Source organism: Phoca vitulina, unplaced genomic scaffold (assembly GCF_004348235.1).
Source record: "Phoca vitulina isolate PV1807 unplaced genomic scaffold, GSC_HSeal_1.0 scaffold3, whole genome shotgun sequence".
In the NCBI taxonomy this organism is placed as follows: Eukaryota; Metazoa; Chordata; class Mammalia; order Carnivora; family Phocidae; genus Phoca; species Phoca vitulina.
Genome location: NW_022589706.1, coordinates 27,205,846 through 27,228,755, shown reverse-complemented (window position 1 = coordinate 27,228,755; position 22,910 = coordinate 27,205,846). Strand labels below are relative to the sequence as shown.

The 22,910-nt window shown below is 40.8% G+C and overlaps 1 protein-coding gene across 3 annotated transcripts in view; it reads right to left on the bottom strand.

Moving 5' to 3' along the window:
- The window catches only part of FAM114A1 (family with sequence similarity 114 member A1), a 67,941-nt gene that overhangs the window by 29,790 nt on the left and 15,241 nt on the right, over positions 1-22,910 (bottom strand). Inside the window, exons 3-6 of one of the 3 annotated variants that reach the window (XM_032400198.1) lie at positions 17,950-18,037; positions 5,920-6,033; positions 5,698-5,801; positions 3,209-3,343 (exon numbers count right to left, since the gene is read on the bottom strand). In XM_032400198.1, coding sequence (XP_032256089.1) covers positions 3,209-3,343; positions 5,698-5,801; positions 5,920-6,033; positions 17,950-18,037 — 441 coding nt within the window. Of the gene's footprint in view, positions 1-3,208; positions 3,344-5,697; positions 5,802-5,919; positions 6,034-17,949; positions 18,038-22,910 lie in introns of those variants that run through there. The other 2 variants (XM_032400199.1, XM_032400200.1) reach the window with 2 other exon arrangements.

The window sequence follows — 22,910 nt, the reverse complement described above, 5'->3', positions numbered from 1 at the left end:
CACCATGTAGTATCCTTGTTCTTTGTCCACACTAGACACTCCTGCCCCAGGGCCTTTGCACAAGCTGCTCTTTCTGCATGGAATGTGCCTCACTCAGACTTCAGCATGGTCAAGCCCCTCATCTCCTTAAATTATTTGCTCAAATGTCATCATCTCCATGAGGCCACCCCCCCAACAATCCAATTTAATACCTAACCTGCCCCTCACTCCTACATACCTTCGTCCTGCTCTTTTTCCTCTTTTCCCCCACAGCACTCAATCATCTTTTAAAATACTAGATAATGTTGATGGTTTGTTTATCTCTCCTCACTGTAACAAAAACTCCTTAAGGACAGGGATTTTTATCCATTTTGGCTACTGATGTATCTCAAGTGCTTGGAAGAGTGCCTGGCACATAGTGGACATTCAAAATGCGTCTGTGGAATGAATGAATGAATGAATGAATGAATGAATGAAAAGTTACTGTGTGGCAGGAAGTTAGAGTCAGTAGTGTTGTGGTGATCCATGTGAATTAGAGGTGCCGTGCTCAAGTGTGCCCCGAATGTTGGGTACCATACTCATTGCAATTTTCTGATGTGTAATTAGAATAAACATTACAGATGGCTAGTGTGGATTCTCAGGTGACATATTTCCATGAGCATTGCTCCTTACTTTTTAGCAATAGGCTGATAAAAATTGTGAAGGTGGCCCCAAACCTACAGTAATCTGGGAACCTGACCAGATCCAGTTCTCCATTTTAGAGGTGTGTAAATTTCAGACAAGAGTAGAATTAGCCAGTTTCTGTACTTGGTCACATTTCCCCCACATTATCAGTTTCTTAACCAGAATCAAATTTATATATCTACATATATACTTACATATGTATACATAGGAATGCTTATATGTACACACATGCAATATATGTATATATGTGTATATATATGTATATAGAAATTTTATAGATATATGAAATCTCATGGCAAAAATATTCCTACGTGCTCACCAAATATCTTTTTCCTCCTAGACACATGGCTAAACTATATTTCTCAGCCCCCTGAGTTGAATTAGGTAGATAAGTGAGAGATAGGTGTGATAAGTTTTGGCCAGAGGAATGAGGGTAAAGTTCTAAGTTGTCCCACCTAGTCCTCCCCATCTCACCTTCCCCTCTCTATGAGGCTAGAAGTAACGAATTTTAGGATGGCAGAGTCACGGGATACAGGCTCAGAAAAGAGCTACCTGGAGAGTCCCCGAACAGGAATGCTTACATCATAGAAGCAAAAGATAGACTTTTTTCTGTTCTTAGCCACACTGATCCTTGAGTGTTGGTTTTTCTGTGTTGCAACATCTAGTATTAATTACCTGATTAATATAAATCTATTTTCTTTTTTTAATGCTTTTTAAAAAAAGATTTTATTTATTTGAGAGAGAGAGAGAGAGCACGAGTTGGGGGGGGCGGGGAACAGAGGCAGAGGGAGAAGCCAGACACGGGGGCTCGATCCCAGGACCCTGAGATCATGACCTGAGCTGATAGCAGATGCTTCACTGACTGAACCACCCAGGCGTCCCTCTGTTTTCTTTTTAAAGATCAGTAGGGTGGTGGTTTAGGTGATCCTCCCCAGTCCCGACCTGAGCTATAATAGCAGAGTGGTTATATGAGGGTTACTCTGGAAGAGACAAGGGGAAATAGTTTAAAACAGAAGCTTTTCAGGAACTGCCACTCACATGGTGTCAGTAATAGTTCCTCGGTGGCTTCCTAGTACTGAGCTGTGAGAAGCTATGTGTGTCCTGCCTGCGAAATTTGCAAAACCCGGGGCTATGTCCACCGCTCCTGATTTCAGGAGGGCAAAGACAGACACGGTGTATCTGACCGTGAGGGAAGAAGGGGACAAGGAGCCACCTTGCACTGCGGCGCATGAATTGGGCACGTGCCATCTAAAAGAGCAAGTTCAGTATTAGTGTTCTATACTTGGAAAATAAGATAAATAGTATTTTTAATTTACCTGACTACTATAAGTAAGCAAAACACAGATTAAATTCTTTTTTTTTTTTAAAGTAAAAGCCCTCGATGGAGGGCTTGAACTCATGACCCCAAGATCAAGGGTCACATGTCCTACTGACTGAGCTCTACCAGGTGGCCCACAGATTCAATTCTTCGTATCATATTTCTCAAGGAGGGTTGGGAAACTTTAAAACTGGAAGTGTGAGAAGAGAAGCCCATCCTTGCCCATAGTAAGAGCACTGTAAATTAAAATTCAAATGAAATACCATTTCCACCTATTATATGGACACACAATAATAACAACAATAACCGGCATTCCTGAGTGTTTGCTAAGAGCCGGGTACTATGCTAACTCATTTAATCCTTACATCAAAGCTATCCGTAGGTACTGATGTTAAACCCAGTACAGATGAGTAAACCAGGGCACAGAGGGGTTAAGTAACCTGTTCAAGGTCATACGGCTAGAACGTGGTAGAGCTGGAATACGTACAATAGTGTTATAAACTGAACGCTTGTGTACCCCCAAAATTCACATGTTGAGACCTAGTCCCGGTGTGATGGTATTTGCAGGTGGGGCCTTTGGGAGGGGATTAGGTCGAGGGTGGAGCCCTCCTGAATGCGATTAGTGTCCTTATAAGAGAGAGCCCACAGAGCTCCTTCCCTCTTCCACTATGTGAGGACACAGCAAGAAGACAGCTGTCTGTGAACCAGGAATGGGCCACCACCAGACACCGAAGCTGCCAGCACCTTGACTTTGGGCTTCCCAGCCTCCAGCGCTATGAGAAATCAGTGTTTGTTGCTTGTAAGACACCCAGTCTATAGTATTTGGTTATAGCAGCTTGCGTGGACTAAGACAAATGGCAAAAATGTAATCATCTTCAAGAAATTATTAAGTGAATAAAGCAAGGTACAAAAGAGTGTGGTTAGTATACCACCACTGGTCTGAGAAAGTATCTATGTATCTATGTATCTGTGTATCTGTATGTCCGTATGTATAGCTATATGATAATTCTGAGAGTATCCATAAGAAGCTGTTAACAGTGTTTGTCTCCCGTGAGAAACCAAGTGGCTGGGGAAAGAGGTGTATCAGAAACTCAATTTTCATTCTCTACTAATCTTATGTCATTTGAATTTAAGTCATGTGCTTGAAAATACCTATTAAAAAAGATACATAAAAATGCATTTACTTTACAGACTGAAAGAAAACATTGCAAACGTGTATAATCCCACCTGTGATAAGGAAACGGTTCTCTCCATGAGTGTCTTGGTCCGCTTAAAGCCTGGGTCACTCTCCGCAAGGACATTCATGGTTTTCTTACCGATGAATTCCAGAGCATCAAGACCACCCGTTAAGACACTTTTACCCTGCCAATGAAATAATTGCATGAGATTAGTTTTTGCCTTTTGCTTTTCCACAGCAGTCAGCAACTCCTAGATGGCACCATTTTCAGATATTAAAATCAATATAAAGTCACAATTTTTTCTCATTAGCTGTCTTCTTAATATCCACTTCATCCTATTTTCTTTTCCTTGGAAGGGCATATGTCATATAATTTGTAGGACAGATGATATTATTTAAAAAGGGTGCTTAGGAAAAACCAAAGCATATTGGGATGAATTTTGCTGGTTCTGTGTGTAGGAATAGATATGTATCTAAGACATAAAATTAATAGGTGATCCCACTACTGTTTTTGTTTGAAAGAATGTTAACCCAAGTAACAGAATTATGTGGAGCAGTCTATTAAGATGTCAAATACTCTTGCCAATTTAGTGAATTCTTTAATCTAGAGCCTTGGAGTATAGGACCCCCAGGCTGTGTCAGATGGCTCTTGCATACTTTCAGAAACTACTAATAACCGCCTATAATTAGTACATTCGTGAAATAAGACAGGTTGATTTCCATAGACCACTGGCTTTAGAAACTGTTCGATCATACAGTTACCCTTCTGCAAATCCTCTCGTCACCCATTGTTTTCCTTAAAAAAGAAAGATTAAAACAACCAAGCTTTACTCACATAAACTGTTCATATAAATAGAACAGCTTACATTTCTTTGCAACTTCTATACAAACACTCCCACTTCACAACTGCTCTTACACTATGCATACATCTGTGTTTTTTCCACCTTACATCAATTTATATACATTATATTTTAGTATTATGTTATTGCCTATATACATTTCTAATCTTAATTATTGCTTCATTAGCAATATTAGACTTCACTGAATATACTTTAGTCGTCATTTCCACCTTGGACATTTAGACTTTGTTTTCAGATTTGGGAGCCAATCAACAGTCACACTATAAAACAGATTTTAACACACACATATTGTGGAAGGACTAGGGGATATCGGCAATGTATATTTTTGCATAATATGGTTTATTTTCTTTTAACACCCTATGAGGGGTTACTTTGGTAAACATCACACGGGAGAAGGAAGGACATAGGGACTTCGATGAAGGGCGGACCTGGTGGGAGGGTCTGGAACTTTGGAAAAGAAAGTATCAGAAGGTAGAAGCGAACACAGACTGGAAATGGGGGTGCTGAAGACAAACTCAGAGTGCCCTGCATTGTCTCAGGGAGACGAGGAACTCAACTCTTATAACCATGGCTACCGAAGGAGCTCCTCCCCATCCCCGATCCTACCCACCCCTCACTGTAGACATACTGGACTTGCGATGCTCTCTGACTCCTCAAACACATTTGCTGCTTCCCATTCACCCTACTTAGTCTACAGGGCCTCAAGTCACCAGGAGAAGAGCTGGCAATTTCTAATTCTGGCATGCCCGGACCCCAGAGTCTGGGTAAGATACCCTCACCTTCTCTTCTTCCCACACTGCTTTGTACTTGCCTGTCGAGTTGTCTCTGTCTTCCAGAATGTTCTGCCCTCTTGTTTGTCAGCATATGCCCAGCATCTAGCATAGCTCCTGCCCCACAGTGAGGGCTGATCACCTTTTTTTTTTTTTTTTTTAAATGAATGAATGAATAAGTTGGATAGCAACTATATTTCTAGAAAAACTAGCTGGTTGGTTTTACACGGCAGAAAATAAACCTTTTCTTCTTGTCACTGAAGACCAGCTAGTTGTGTCATCTCGGATGGGGGGGCCTCCCTCTTTTTTCATTATTCATCAGTGTGTTGTTGCCAATAACACACTTCTTTAGGAGGCAGGAAGGGGTCTGGGGCGGGGGAATAAACAGGGTTATTTTAGGAGAGTAGGAATTGGGAGGTAGGGATGGGGGAAGAATGTCGGTCTTAGTTATCTGGAAACACTTCAGAAACATCTCAGGATGTTGTTCCCAATTCCCTACCAGCATTTTTTTTTTTTAATCTGAATGGTTTTATCATTTTCAAATTGAAAGTTAAGAAACACAGACCATCTAGGAAAAACAGCTGTCTCAGCTCTAAGAAAGAGCCCTCTCCCTTCCCCCAGCCAGAGGCTGTCCTTGCAGCTGTTGGAAAGGACACTGTTACATCAGACTGAAAATATTCCTTCTAAGCAGCTCTTTTCTTTTAAACATAAAATATATATCTTTTGCCCTTATTATTTTGGTGCCAAGGTTACGCCTACTCTGGAGGAGAAAAAGCATAATAAAACCATAATCCAAAGTTATGAGTGAGGCCATCTTTTCTCTATTGTATCTGGGTCACTGGTAAATACAGATATCAAAAGGAGGTGCTGGGAGACACAGGGGAAACAGAGCAGCAGCTAAGGACTCACTGTGTTTTGAACGACGTTGGTGATGGTTGACAGCATGCCCCGAGACCCGGATGCAGGAGAAGTGGGTGGGCTTTCTGCAGGGCTCTGATCTGTGGCCACATCTGCTAGTAGGGAGAAAAACATCCTCTTAGAGTTCATTCTGCTGATCTGAGCTTAGAAAGCTTCCATTTGTGCACATACGGCCCAAGTCCAAAAAGCGCCCCCAATAAATGCATCACTCACTCTGAGGCACTCCAATTTCAGCATCAGGTTGGGCCCCTTCGGGAGAGCTGGAATTTACACTATGAATCCGCAGGGTGGCCCCTGCTTTTTCCTTGACTGCTGTCAATCCATGACCTGTCAGGAAATGAAAGTATGGTTCAGGAAAACAATAGAAACCCCTGGTCTGCCAATTCAATAGCTCATGTTCCAGGGCTGTCGTGAGCTGTAGGTGTCCACCCCGGTTGTAAGAGACTGCGGTGGTTAGCAGCGTGGACGTATCCTCTTTACTCTTTTCTAAACTCCTCAAAACAGGCATGCATTATTCATTTTTGGATTCCTTACAGGCCTAGCCCATCACAGACCCTCAATTCATATTTGTTGAACTGAAATCAAGTGAGGCTCATCATGTTCTCTCAAAGGGTTCATCCTTCTTTTGGGGCAGAGAGTGCAAGGTCTGGGGCTGATAGGTCAAAATTAAAAGTCCAATCGGTGAGAAAATAGGAGGGGCACCCGACGGCTCTGACAGCTGTCCTAAGCAGTAACGGTCAGGATGAAGGACACTGGCTTTACCCCAGGCAAGCGGGGCCCGCACATCCACATTCTCTGCAGCCCAGCACAGAGCATATTCGAGAACTATTTGGTAAACACAGAGCTGACCTCCTCATCCCAGCAGCCCTGCCACACACACAAACAACCCCCCCGCCTGGCAGAGAAAGAGTCTTGTCTACATTTTATGGAGCAATTTTTTTTCCTCCTCAGAGGCCCCCACGATGAGCTGTAGCTTTTCTTCTCAAGTTCCCAAACTGAACACAAAAATTAATAGTCTACTGAGAGTCCTAAGTGGCTGTTTGGGTCCTTGAAGGAGCAATAGCCCGGTGTGCCCCTGTCTCAGCACGCACCTCCCCCTCAGTCTGCAGGGAGAAAGGGGAAGATTTCACTAGGAAGCCAGGCAATGTCAGGTTGTTAAAACCCAGGGCAGCAGCAATATTAATATGTGGGGGAAAAGTCCCAAATCATGGCAGGATTTGAGAACCAAAGAGAAGCACCTACTCTTAGAAAGCGCTGTCAAAATGACCAATTATTCATCTCCTGAATAAGAGAAAGACATGGATGAATCCCAAACCCAAATAAGAGTATTTTATCAGTTGTAACTCTACTTATCAGAGTGAACTTTTCTTTTTAAAGATTTTATTTATTTATTTGACAGAGAGAGACACAGCGAGAGAGGGAACACAAGCAGGGGGAGTAGGAGAGAAACAGGCTTCCCGCAGAGCAGAGAGCCCGATGCAGGGCTCGATCCCAGGACCCTGGGATCATGACCTGAGCCGAAGGCAGACACTTGACTGAGCCACCCAGGCACCCAGAGTGATCTTAACATAATCAGGGCACTGATATTTACCAAACAGAGGACTAATTAAATCCACTGGAAATCACCTGTCATTATACACTATCGAGAAAACAGGGAAACTTAAGAAATATTATTTACAATGCTTACCACATTAATTTCATACAGAAATATGTCTATATTCATGTGCAGCTCATCAGATATAGTTCAAACTTATTATCGAGTTACTTGGGAAAAAATCATGCCCTGTAACTGCTAAAACTAAGGCTGAAATTCATTCTCTCTAGCTTCCGGTAAATTCCAAGCATTTCAATGGAAACTTACTGGAATTTCAGTAGCACATTGAAGTTAAAGGATATCATTGAACTTATTTACACACTGAGTCCATATTCCTTGCCATATTTTAAAAACATGTATTTTCCAAAAGGAAATAATGTACATCCAAATCACAATCACGATTCTCATTGAGATTTCTGAGGGCTTAAAGTAAAGTAATAAATGAGTTGAAGAAGGCTGGGAGGCATCTGCTACACTTTCTTTGTGAAAGCCATACAAGAAAGATGATTCTACATCCTTCACGCAGGGTTCAGTGAAGCTCATTGTCATTATCTCCTTCACCTTCTTTGCCCCTTTCATGTGAGGACCACGTCTGATTCTTTTCCTAGGGAAAAACAGCTTCTCGCCATCTCAGAACACAAATGATTAGGGGTATGTCTGCATTAACTGTCTCTAGAAAAGTTACTTTGTTTCTGGAAGGAAATACCATGTTTGTGTTCATATAAATGGGATGTGCCTGTTTAGTACATATGATACTATGCTGCTACTCCAGCCTCTCTCTCTCTTTCTCTCTCTTTCTCTCTCTCTCTCTCTCACACACACACACACGCACACACACAGCTTTACTGAGGTATAACTGCTATACAAAAAATTGCACACATTTATGTTTGCTCCAACTTATTTTCTGATGAACAATTCTCTTTCCTGAATTCTTTTGTTAAAGTACATCTTTACTGCATTCTACCAGAAATAGAAAGCTATGGTTCTTCACAGATACGGTTTAGACGATGCCACACCCTACTTTGAAGAATAACTTCTAAAACTTTACTTAGTGTGACATCTAGTGCCCAGAATAAGTAAGTAATAATATGGAGTTGCCTTTTGACTGTGAGTGACTCATTCTCAGAGATATTGATTAGGTTTTACCAGTAACAGGGGAAAAAAAAAAAAAACTAACAAATACGAATAATACTCTAGTGTATAATTCATGGATTCTTTATACATCATCACGAACCCTAAGTATCCTCAAAGAAATGAAACTCCTCCAAATTCCACGGCTCTAAAAGTAGGCTATCCTTTATGCCTTGACTTATTGCACAGAAATAGGTGAATATTGCAAAGAAGATAAGAACGTTGTACAAATGCTGTGAAACTGTATCATTTTAAAGCAAATGTTAAATGAGTGGCTGGTGTTTAATTTCTCATCTAAACTCTAGTGGGAAACATCCTTAACTTAGGAGTCAGGAGGCTTGTGGAGGAATTTGGGTTCTGTCATTTGTTAGCTGTGTGATCTTCGTGACTTACTTAACCTCTCTGAGTCTCTACTGTTGTGTCTTCCCTGAAAGGAGGATTATAACATCTATCTCCCAGGGTCCTACAAGGTCAGGAGAAATACGTGAAACCCTTGGTCCTGACCAACATTTATTGAACAGTTACTATGTCCCAGGCATTGGACTAAATATTTTTAGTCTAGTAAATTATCTCATTTAGTCTTCTCATTATGAGGTAAGGGATATTATTATTCCCATTTCACAATGGAGAAAATGGAGATCTGGTGACATGTAATCATCTGCCGAAGGTCGCAAAGCCAATAAGGGGCAGAGGGAGGATTTGAAGCCAGTCCTAACTCTAGAATTTACACACTTAGTCGCTATGTTATATTTAGAAAGTTTTATATGCCATTTACAGTTGATAAAATGTCATTTTAGTCCCATTTCTATAACTGCTTAGAAATCAGATCCTTGATCAGGAGCTTTCTTATTTTTAAAACACTGGCTTAGGCTAAAATTACTTGACTTACCTTACCTTGACTAGAGAGCAAGGTGAAGGTCACCTCTGGAATGGAAACTTCCTCTAATCCTGCCCCTTTTAGCCATGTCTTGGGTCGGCATAATGTGATGTTTTTAGGATCACCCCCATGCTGTGCAGGCACAGATCCTAAGACACGGTGTGGTATTATCTTATACATCCAGTTTCATTTTTTTTTCTCCAAAAGCACTGCGATATCACCAAGCCATTATTTTGTGAGTCCACCAAGATCAAAACGCAAGATCAAAACAAATTAAAAAATAATTTGTTGGTGGTGGGAGGGTCCCTCTGGCCAAGTGGTAACTTAGGGAAGCAACAGAAGTTCTCTGTATCACCCTGGATGACTGGCTAGCACTAGGAGTACTTTCTACTGGTCCCCTACAGTAAAGCACCTATAAGTAGGGCACCAGCTAGCTCATCCAGAGGGCTCCCTCTCCACTTTAATTTTTTAAATATTTTTTAATTTTAATTTTATTTTTCTAATTTAAATTCAATTAATTAACATATATTACTGGTTTCAAAAGGTAGAGGTCAGTGATTCATCAGTCTTATATAATACCCAGTGCTCATTACATTACATGCCCTCCTCAATGTCCATCATCCAGTTACCCCATCTCCCCACCCCACTCCCCTCCAGAAAACCTCAGTTTGTTTTCTATGATCAAGAGTTTCTTATGGTTTGTTTCCCTCTCTGATTTCGTCTTCCCTATGATCCTCTGTGTTGTTTCTTAAATTCCACATATGAGTGAGATCATATAATTGTCTTTCTCTGATTGACTTATTTTGCTTAGCATAATACCCTCTAATTCCATCCATGTCATTGCAAATACTTTAATTTTTAATATAATGTTTCTTTCATTTCATTTTCTTTAAAAAATGGATATATAAAAAAGAAACTAAAAAATCTTATAATCTCACTTTCCTGATATAGCTGTTTGATTTTTATTTTATTTTATTTTTTTAAAGATTTTATCCATTTATTTAGAGAGAGAGAGACAGAGAGAGAGAGACAGAGAGAGAGAGAGAGTATGTGTGAGTGGGGAAGGGGCAAAGGGAGAGGGAGAGAGAATCCCAAACAGACTGCAGGCTGAGCGTGGAGACTGACATGGGGCTCCAACCCATGACCCTGAGATCATGACCTGAGCTGAGATCAAGAGTCAAACACTCAACCTACTGAGACCCAGGTGTTCCCTATGGAAATACTTAAGACCTGAAAAAACATATTGCTTCTAAAAGACAAAAAGGAAAATTATATGCAAACAATGAATCATGGAACACTACATCAAAAACTAATGATGTAATGTATGGTGATTAACATAACATAATAAAATAAAATAAAACAAAAAGAAATTAAAAAATAGTGTTAAAAAAAAGAAATGAATCAATATTTACTTAAATGTACTCAAAATGTGATATTAGGTCAACTGGCCCACTGTAGTTCAAATGAATTCAACTCTTACACAGTTATACGTAAATTACATATTTAATGAGGCACATGGCTACGTTTCATTATATTTGCTGTGATTAAGAGGGCCTTCAAAAGGAAAAGTGCTTGGCGCTCTTAAAAGACTCTGACTCTGCCTTCCTCCCCATCCCCCCCAACCCCCCATTTCCTTCTAAAGATAATAGCTCTTATTTGTTTCTTGTGATTCTTTTCATAAAAAAATTTAAAAAGCGTATACGTATAAGTGTTCTGGACCTGGCCTCTTCCACTTCAAAATATACAGTGGAGGTCTCAGCACGTACAGCTGGTGGTGGGGGCTACGTATGCTGCTCTTCGCATTAATGACTCAAAAGAGTCATCCTGACCACCACCCCCCCCCCCAGCTCCCTAGGGGGCAGGTGGAGCCTCAGACACAACTGCATTATAGTTCAGCTTCTCCCACGGCCCAGTTCTGCTTCCCAATCTTTGACTCTCCTGCAACGCTTCCTCCTGAGAGCACTTCACAGAGAGACTCCCACACCCTAATCTCTGCTTGGGTCTCTCCTGGGCATCCGATCTAGAACACTGATCCGCTTCATTCTTTTTAACGGTTGCATAGATTATTCTTCCAAATGGCTAGATCACATCTTAACCTTCTCTGTGGATGGATACTTGGGGTGTTTCAAGGTTTTCACAGATGCCGGGTGAAGTCCCTCACCCTCCTTCGGGTCTTTGCTCAAATATCACCTCCCTGAGGACTAGCCCTCACCATTTTAAAACCTTACCTGTACTCCTACCTCCACTTGACGATTTTTGGGGAATTACCACTTTCTAGCCCTCTTTATCATTTTCCTATTCACTCTATGTATTGTTTATCATCTGTCTCCTTCCATTCACTCGTACATAAGCCCTACTAGGGTGAGAGGGTCTTTGTGTCATTTGCTCGCTGCCTTATCTTAAGTGCCTAGAATAGTGCCTGGCACAATAAGTATTTGCTGGATGAATTCTACATTGAACATCTTCATATATATTAATGACTTTTTGCAAAGGATCAACAGAAGTGCTGGGCTAGAAGGTATGTGCATTTTTCAAATTTGATAGTGCTAACTGCTCTTCTGAAAGTTGCATCACTTTCCACTCTGGGAGGGGGAGGTTTGAGGAATATGATAGTTTAGAAATATTTGCTGCATCTCAGACTTCTATCAAGGAATTGAAGATAGTATAAAAAGTTGTGAGGAGTAGTTGTTTAGAAAAACACACAGATGATGTTGCTTCACTCAACTAAAGCAAAAAGAGGAGCCATTCAATCTTCCTTCTGGAAAAGTCTTCCCTCTCCATAATGATGGTTCGTGTCCACTCTGTAATCAGTTACTCACTTCTTTTTAGGTTCAAAACTGACAAGAAGTGTCTCTGAACTGATAGCATATGCCTGGCCATCAAAAAGACTCATGAACTCCTGGGTCTTATTCATAGATTGTAACTGATGGTGAACAAACTCCATGCACCAACCTATAACCTATAATCCTATAATCTTTTGTATTGATGACCCTTGAGAATTTTCTTTCTTTTTTTTTTTTACGTATTATATTTATTTATTTGACAGAGAGAGACACAGTGAGAGAGGGAACACAAGCAGGGGGAGTGGGAGAGGGAGAAGCAGGCTTCCTGCCGAGCAGGGAGCCCGATGCGGGGCTCGATCCCAGGGCCCTGGGATCATGACCTGAGCCGAAGGCAGACGCTTAACGACTGAGCCACCCAGGCGCCCTGATCCTTGAGAATTTTCACATTATCAGCGATGTCACCTTCAAAAATGAATCCATGTGATATCAATAGTGATTTACCCATATAATAGTTCTCATTGTAGTATGATTTTGACAAATTTGCCAGTCTCTGGAATAAATGCTGTCATTATTTCTGACAGTGCTGGTAGAAGGGTTTCATTAAAATGTGCAGAAGGGAAAAAACTGTGTGACTTGGCAGAGGGTGGGACAGGGGAACAATGGTAACTTTGAAAAGGTAAATATACACATCAGATACACCTTTTCCCTATACAGGTAGTGCTGTATAAGGTGTTTACACTTATCGAACTGTCAAAACTAGAATTTAAAAAAAAGTAAACATTTAGGGCTTTTGTAATATCTAGAAATAAATTCTCTATTCTGCTATAGAATCTTTATGTTGGTATATTTGTATATGTTTCAGCATTGTCGACTTTCATTTTGATTGTCAGTTTATCTATCATTTAGCTTAGCAATATAGTCTAGGAATAAGTCAGTCTCTAAGATGCTGGTGGGAAACCACATCTGGTTCTTACAGCATCACTTTGACATGATCATCAAAGTAATAATTTTTTTATACTTTCCTTTCCCGTTCTGGTTTCTGCCTGGATCTTAAATAATAACCATTTTAATTTCATTTTCTGAACTTGCCCAAAGGCAGGGGCGGCAGGTGATCAAGTTTTCTTAGAATGTGACAGCGTAGCTGTGGATGAAGCTAATGCAAGAGTTACAGGGTCTCCAAAAATAGTTGTTGGCTGAGAACTTTGATTTCATATAAGCAGTGGGGAGGTTACTTTTTCTCATTTTCCCTTAACCTTGGGGTCAAAGTAGTGAGGCAAAAAGACAAAATATAAAAATACAGAGCAGCAAAAAGTCAATCAGTTTTTTGTATTTTCCCGTTTAGCACAGGGGTTTATAAGTATCTTTTTCCTTCTATATATAACCACAGACTATGGAATCATCATGTTACGGAAATTGGAAGGAATCTTAGAATTTCTCCACTTCCCCCACCCACACTTTTCCAAATAAGGAATCCGAGCCTGAAAGAGGTTAGGTGCATGGTGTTGCTAGTTAGTCACCATCCTCTGTGATCACACATTAGTAGCGGTGAGGACAGGGCTCAGGTCTTTATGACTCCTGGTCCAGTGCTCTTTCCAAGAGAGAACCACCTTCCAAATGTTTCAATTCTCCAAGTGCTCTCCTGCTAACTCCGCACAGCTCGAACTACTATGACTGCAGTTTTTCAACAAGTGTAAGAAGGTTTCGGGTGGGGGGATAGGTTAGCCTGGTGATGGGTATTAAAGAGGGCACGTTCTGCATGGAGCACTGGGGGTTATACGCAAACAATGAATCATGGAACACTATATCAAAAACTAATGATGTAATGTATGGTGACTAACATAATAATAATAATAAAAAAAAAGAAGTATTGGTTTCTATTTCTGGTGCTCAGTTGACAGCTCTGTGTTTTGTTACCGACTAGGTGTTCTGCACTCCTGTCTGCAACCGGAATTACCCTGGGGGTAACATGAGGTTTCTGAGCCGGAATCAATTGTGATGGAATATGTGGTTATTTTCTTTCTTTGTTTTCCACAGGCAATTTATAAACCTTCAAGAGCTCATCTACTGCTGTGAGTGCTCTGTTTTCCAATATGTTTCTTTGCCCTGTGATAATAACCTATTAGTGCTGCAAAGTCTTGGGCGGATGTTCGGGCTATACGTAACAGAAGCCGTGCCTGGCTTGCTTCTCTCCATCCCTGGGTAGCAGCTCGATATGGACGACAACCCAGGATGGCACCCATAACTTTGTAAACCCTATTCCAACCCTCTGTTTCAGGCTGTGAGCTTGGCTGTGGCACCTCTCCATTTGTGGGATGCTTGCAATCCCTATTATCTCTTGGGGAGTCAACTCCCAACCACCACCAACGTTTTCAGCCTTGGAACCTGTAACTTCAGCCCCCCCCCCCCTTACGCTACAAGCTTTAGTTCTTTCTCATGTCCGCAGAGAGATCCTTACCCACTTTTAAAGTATGTATTGCTATTATTTTAGCTACTATTGCTAAGACACACATGTCTTGACCAGAAATCTCCAAAATAATGCCTCAGGAGCAACTTACGGAGGGTAATCGGGGTTATTGCTTTTGCATTCATTGGGGTTGTGATAACCAATGGTGAGGAAAAAGTTTCCACTCTACTTTTCTTTTCTAAAGATAGCTCCAATTTGTCTAATAGGATTCTTAGAATAGGCATCAACATTTCAAAATTACTTTGAGCTCTCTCATGTGCCCTTTGGACATTGTGGATGCAAATAAGAGAAAAATGTCAAGATTTAAATACTTCTAAAAATCCCAGCATGTAGCTAGAGCCATAAAAAAAGTAAGTTGCTGGACTTAGTGGGATAACTGAGGAGGACTTCAAACAGAAGAGGGAAGTGTGGTAGGTAGTTTTGAGAGAGTGCCCCCTAGTGTATACACCCAGGGTAATCCCCTCCCCTTGGGGCGTGGGCAGGATTGTGAAAATGATGGGATTTCACTTCCATGATTAGGGGACATTATATGGCAAAGGTGAAGGGATTTTTCAGTTATAATTAAGGTCCTTAGTCTGTTGAATTTGAGTCTGTCAAAGGAGATCATCCTGGGGGGGCCTGATTTCTCAGGTGAACCTTTAAAAGGGCTGAGGCCCTTCCTGCAGGGAGAGATCTGAAGCATGGGTGAGATTATCCTCTGAAACAGGCAGCCTGTAGGAGCTGTGAGTGACCCCTGGCCAATAACCAGCAAGACAATGGGGGTGCCAATCCTACAACCTCAAGGAATTGGATTTTGCCAACAACTTGAATAACCTCGGAAGATGGTTCCGGAAGACCCTGGATATCACACGAGAACACAGCTGGCTGACACCCTGATCTCAGCCTGGTAAGTCACTCGGCAAGGAACCCAGCTATCCCCTACCTGAACTCCTGACCCACGGAAACGGAGACACTCAATGTCTATCATTGTAAGCCTCTAACTTTGTGGTAATTTGTTATACAGCAATAGCAACGAATACCAGAGGTTGTACTGAACTTCATTCTGATATTTTATGGGGCGATGTGCAAATGTCATACAATCTTAGAAACAGTCTATCTGCACCAACCATGGAAGGGAATATGGCACCAGTGACTGGCACAGTGATCCTGCTGGTCCGCGACAGTTACCTCTCTAGGCTATTCCGGATCAATTACTGCACAAAGCTAGGGAAGAACCACCAGACATTTTAAGTGGTCGCAACATTAACGAGATCCAGCATTTCTCATCTTCATGGTGCCTTAGACACAAGGAAACTTCAAGAGTAACAGCAAATGCAAAGACAGCCTATAAGATCAACACACTGACTTCAGATCAAATTAAAAGATGAGTGCCCCCCACGATGAGGTGGGACCCGCCACAGGAATCACATCCTGCTTTTTAAGCAGTAAATCTAGCATCATCTACTGGTTACACGTGAACCAGGTAACAAAACCCAGAGGCTGTGGAACTCAGTCCACTGACCACAGCCGCACCGGGCTCTCTTTGTGCAAAGGTCGGATTACAACAGGACACCTGAGAAGATAAGGGATGGTAAATTTAACAGGCAAGCTGTCGGTTGGTGGACGGAAAACTTTGTAAGGATCCAATGAAGCTTGAAGTCAAATGGTTAGGTGTAGCCGCTGACTGATGAGAAACAATAGCAAACACACGAGCTTGTGGCAGACCAGGTCCAGGTAGGGGCACCTGTAAGTGTACCCAAATCTCCTGACCTGCGACCCACGGGGCAGGTGATTTCAGTGTTTACTGGGGAAGGAACTTATATTTAATTTTTTAATGAGAAAGTAAATCCTTTGTCTATAATAGAACTTTTCGAAGCACCAAATTCATTATAGGCCAGGACATTTCTGGACACCATTATTACTCCTGGAAGCACCCAAAATACTTCATGTTTTATGACATAAACCACGAGGAGAGCTGTATAATTTGGTAACCATATTATTTACTGTTCTATGAGTTATCAAATGTCAAAAACTTTTGGACTCCACAGTTTTGGGGTCAGAAAGCATGTCACTCCTACATGCTGTGGGTGGCAAGATCCATGTGAGACCCACTAAGAGCTCAAATGTTTTCCTTAGGAAGCAGGATGCCTCCAGGCACCTACCTTCACTATTGAAGAGACTCTGTCCTGTTCAGAACACAAAACAGGCCCCTCTCCTGTAACTTGGCTGATTTTCCCACCTGCGTAGGTAGTATCCACAGCACCCTGGCCCCTTCAGTGAGCAATAGGAAAAATCTGCTCTCCAGGGTCTCCCCAAAGACCAACGTTATTTGACCACCATCTCCTTCTTGCCAGAGCTCCCCAACATTCCAGACACGAAACAGAGGAATGTAGTCTACCCATTCTTGCAGGTAGTCTATCCAATTAGGTATCTGGCCCTTAGATTGTGACCATGGCCCATTGGAGTGGGACAAAGGATCTTCAGCCTTCCTATCCCTCCTGCTTTTAGGAGTAACAGCCATGGACTACACCTCGAGGACACCTGACTTAGATGATCTGAAAGCTATGTTACCTGCGGCTTCCCCTATCCTTCTCCTCGCTCTCCACCTTCAAGATGAAATGCCTTTGCTAAATCAGCTTGGACATGTTGATGTTACACCTTCAGTTTTCACAAAGAATGCCCATGAGAAATGGTCACATGAAGAATATCTTCACACACCTGTTCCGATGAAGACATTGCCCACTATATTTTCTCTTTGTATATACAGAGCCAATACAAGAAATGTCTTCAAAAATGTAACACCAAGAAAAGAAATTTATCTAGATAAACTAAGTTTTGGTTTATCATTCCATGAAAAATTGATAATCTACTGGCAGCCAAGACACTCAGAGTCAAGGTCAATGCTCAATTACAGTAACTCTACCAGCCTTGGGATATATATTCTATATCCTCTGTCCCTGCATATTTTAATGAAATACCTCAAATGCTTTGAGGGAGTCGGTTAGTTGTATATTTTAAAACATTCAGGTGGGAGGACAAGTATAACGCTTTAAGAATGTAAGACCTCAAATCTTATATTTTAAGATCAATGTAATATAGTGGTTAAACCTATACTACTTAGTTCAAATCTCAACCCAACTACTTCTGACTTTGGACAAGGTCTTAGCCTCTCTGTGATTCACCTTCTTTATCTCTAAAATGCAGAAAGCAAAAATACCTGTTTCTAGGGTTATTTTGAGGAATAAATGTATCAATATACACGAAGCACTTAGAACAGCAGGCACTAAAAATGATTTGCTCTTATTATCTCGCCGGCTAATGGCAGCCTCTATCAGTACGTCGTATGATCAAAATGTCAAATGCTATTATTAGCCTTCTGAACTTTATCCATTCAAATGCAACATATAATTCTTACCTACTGTAGCAGATGCTGATGAGAGCAGAGATTTGCCCCAGGAGCCCCAGCCTGCCCATCCCCCTCCACCGGAAGGTAAATCCACAACCTGTAGAAAAACAGATTAGCAGAAGGTTAGCAATTCAGTATATGCAGGAATGAAAAAACACCCATTGGTTTGAAACAAAAAGGTTTTAAAAAAATCACCAGGAATCATATCTCCCTGGCTTAAAGTTCATAAGGGCCATAAAAGAATACACCAACCCACATTTCAATGTGTACTTTGGAACAAAACTGATTAGTAGTGCTGTTGGCTTCTGCATGCTCGGCTTGAAGTGTGAGGAAGGGAGTTTGATGTTAACAAAGACCCAAATGTCCCCTTGTCTGGAAGACAGGGACAAGGGCTGTAGGGAGAAAACATTTAATACATCAGGGCACAAAGTGATTTGAAAAAGTTCAAAACTCTGGCAACTTTAACATAGCTAAACAAATGTTCTCTTCCAGGCAGAGGTAACTTACAAATCTCTGGGGTGATACGAGGGCGCTCTGATGGATGACAGGTGGAGTGTCTAGAAAAGCACCAATAAGCCTGGGGATGGGTAGCAGCAACAGGTAGTCTTTTGAGGTAGACATCTTTCTTTCTTTTTTTTTTTAAAGACTTACTTATTTTGAGAGAGAGAGAGAAGGGGGGGGAGGAGCAGAGGGATAGAGAATCTTAAACAGACTCGACGTTGAGTGTGGAGCCTGAGACTGCGCTCGATCTCACAACCCTGAGATCACAACCTGAGCCGAAATCAAGTCGGATGCTCAACCGACTGAGCCACCCAGGTGCCCCGAGGTAGATCCTTTCAATGTGTCTTTCACTGTCCCTGGGCTCTGTGGGTTCAAATTCTTCTGCCTAAGTATTTGGATTGAGATTGAGAGACTCTGGTTCAGCTTGAGTTGGTTGCTTGAATAGAAGATGAAAACTCAGGCAATGTAGGGTGACCATATTCTATCCGTCATGCCAATAAGGATTAAGAGAAATCAGAGTGAGCAGAATGAAGGAGATATACTCAGAGAAGTTGTTGAATTCCTGACAGCTTCTCAGCCCCTGGTTCCTGTCCCTCCTCAAGGCCCTATTACATCCTTGGGTTCCATGAGATTCCAGCATAGTCAATGAGTCTGTCTGTTTCTTTTTTAAATGTTTTGCTCACTGATGTATCTCCAGAGCCTAGAAAAGTACATGGCATATAATAAGTGCTTAATACATTTATTTGTTGAATAAATAACTGAAATTCACCTATTTTCTTAAGTAATGTAATAGTTCCTTGCAACCAAGCAGCCCTGACTCAGTTAGTGGAACTACAGCTTTCCCTTATTATCTAGGAATACATTCTAGAAAATGAGGCAAGAATACATTAGGAGTAATACATTAGGTGCTGAAGAATCACAGCTCTTTCCTCAAAAAAAAAAAAAAGAAAGAAAGAAAGAAAGAAAGAAGTTCAGTGAAATATTCCTACAGAATTTGTGGCTTCTGTAACTTTTGACCCAAGGCTGGTCCATCAGTCAGCACCCTTCCCTTCTCCCTGCTGCCTTCTACCTTTGCAGATGAGGGTGGTCATGTCAAATAGTTTGGGCCAATGAGATACAAATGGGAAGGCTTTTGCTTTCATGATAAACGACACACTTATGGCTGGCGCCAACTCTTCCCACCATCCTTTTTTTCTGCCCTAAATGTGAATCTGATGCTTGAGACTGAAGCAGCCATTTTTGCGGCCATGATGGAAAGGCCAGGGAATCACAGAGTCACTGGTCCTGGTACTGTTGAGCTACTAAACCAATGTGAGTAGTTGACTGTCTTCATTCTTTCTGTTAAGTGAGAAAAAAAATAAGTTGCTATTTGGTCAACTACTCTATGTTGGATTTTAGTTCTTTGTACCCAAATGCATTCTTAACTGATTCACCTAGTAAATATGTAACACCATCCATCAGTGTAGAATACTGGTCAAGAGAAAAGGTTATGGAATTAAATTGCTTGGGTTGGACTCCAGGCTCTGCCATTTTGGACAAGTTATTCAAGTCTTTCAAGACATTGTTTACCCTTACAAAATGAGATATGGTAGCATAAGAACCGTAAATATAAGAACCAATAATCTCACAGGGTTATTGTGAATATTAAAAGAAATAATTCATATAAAGCTTTGAGCGTAGTGCCTGGCACATAATAAATACTCTACCAATGTTAACTAGTAATAATAATAATAATAAACAACTATATTTTTAACACTAAGAAGCAAAAAGCTTTGAAAGTTGGCTGACATTTATTTCTGTCTGGAAACAATGAGGAGCTTGTTAACATGAAGGGAAATACTCATGATTCATGACTGTCTGCTTTCATTTTTGGTGTCTACATTGATTTACTTCACTTCTGCCATGGAAGCCAGTGGCAATTTTATACCATCATGAAGACAGATGTAAGTTGGGTGATTAATATCATTCTTTCACAGGACAAATCACTACCTATGTGATTAGGGAGAGTTAATACACTTAGGGGTGACAGCTTTTGACTCAAATTCATAATAGTTAATATACTCTGACAGCTGGTAATTGACTAGCAAATGAAAATAAATGTTAAATGAGTCTAGAACTTTTTGCAGTATAAATTACTGCTTCAATTGCTTTATTAATAAAGCTCCTTTGACATTGAGCTGTGACCTTGTGATCAGCTACAAAGAATATTCGCTATCAATGGCAAATACTCAAATGACTAAATGTGCACATTTAATATAAAAACCATATAAACTAACTATTCAACATGAATTCTCATCTTGAGTATTGTCTCTGCTTTAAATGGCTTTAATGTTACACACTTATGAGTCTATAAAGTAGGCAGCATGGATCTACTCAGATCTTTCATTATCAAATATGGTTATTTTAAAACTTTTTTTCTCATCCTCATCCCATGTGACCCCCATCTCCTTTAACAGACAGCTTCACATAAGAATTTGCCGAGAAAACAGAGACCAACAGATGGGAACTCTTGACTTCCTGTCCCTTCTCATAAGCTCTCAGAAGAATGACCTCATTTCACAAAAGCAAATCAGACTTGGCTTGATCAAGAGGGATATCCAAAACTCAACTGAAGATCATTTAAACATCTGCAACTGTTGTGTGGTCCTAAGAGTATGAAGAATGCAGGATTCCATCAAGTTCAAAGCTCTTTAAATAGAAAAGATATGTACATATCTGGTGTCCCATTTAAAGGTCTTTATCATTAAATGGAAAATACATTAATTTATTTTAGGCTATCAAATTTACAATGTGTCATTAGATAGAAAAAATGTACAAATGTTAGAATTCCATTAAATTTGAAGGTCTTTAACATTTAGATGGAAACGAAAGTACCTGTCATAAAAGATCCAAGATCAACCTGGTTGTCCTATGTCCTTGAGGAGATCAAGAATCAGGTACTGTCCACAGCGCACATCTGTGAGACCAAACCCATTTTAAGTTTTGTTACTCATGACATAGCTGCTCTAAAAAGGGGCTCAGTGTGACATTCAGGGAGATGGAAATCACTCTGGATGCCTGCAGTTCTGTCAAAATATTTGCTTGAAAATGGCCTTGGTTATTTCCAAGTAATTTTCTTCCTTGGTGAGTATGTATCATTCCACTCTGGAAATATTTAAAATTAAATATAGAAAGGTTTAAAGCATCAACATCAGGCTATTAATATTTTTATGCATATTCGGTCTTTTCTGCACTATTGTTTAAGAAATTAAAGTGAAACTTAAAAAAAAAACAATTTAAAGTGAATAACTGAATGATTAGACTTTTTTTTAAAAGATTTTATTTTTTTATTTGACAGAGTGAGAGAGAGCACAAGCAGAGGGAGTGGCAGACAGAGGGAGAGGGAGAAGCCAGGCTCCCCCACAGAGCAGGGAGCCTGATGTGGGGCTCAAGCCCAGGATCCCAGGACCCCAGCATCATGATCTGAACCAAAGGCAGAGGCTTAACCGACTGATTAACCGACAGAGGCGCCCCGAATGATTAGACTTCTGATTTTAAGTTGAAATCTTCCTAAGTTTATGCATGGTATTATAACATCTAACAAATCTTTAGGTCTACTCTATAATTTCATTTAATAATACTTCCTATGCACTCAGCCAGGTTTTGTTTGAGTAGATAAATGAGGTGCTTAAAAAACAAAACGGAATACATTACATTCATATAGACACAGTTTTAAAGTATTTGAACATACTTAAGTTGGTAAAAAGGACCAAGCATTCATCAAAAGTCCCTTGAAAGTGCCTGTTCAATTTTGCTAGACTTCCAAATAGAGTAAGATTTGTGAGATGAATATAAAGCCTAGGAAGAATCGCATTTTTGAATTTATAACCTTAATACATTGAACACTAATTGTTTAAACCAAATTAAAAGTCCGAGTAGTCCTTTTTATTTTTTAAATTTTTTAAAAAGATTTATTTATTTGAGAGAGAGAGAGAGATAGGGAGGGGCAGAGGGAAAGGGAGAGAGGAAGAGAATCTCCAGCAGACTCCCCACTGAGTGCAGAGCCCGACGTAGGGCTCGATCCCAGGGCCCTGAGATCACAACCTGAGCTGAAATCAAGAGTCAGACACTCAACCAACTGAGCCACCCAGACGCCTCATGAGTAGTCCTTTTTATACACAAACACACACTGGCCTACACCAAAAACCCATCTAAACACAAATCTAACTTAAGTGCGCCTCCACTCACAATTACTTCCTTCCCTTCTAGCATTATGGAAGTGATGTTTTCCTCTTAGTTATAACTATCACCTCCACGTGAACTCCACTGGGTCTGGGTGGGTTGGTCTTCCCTCCTCTCCTGGCTTTTCAACATTTCTCCACCTGCTACTTCCCACATTCAATCATGTATACGATTCCTCCACCTTAAAACCAACAAATGAAAATCACAATGACAAAACGTTTCTTTCAAACCTATCTGGTGTCTGCTCT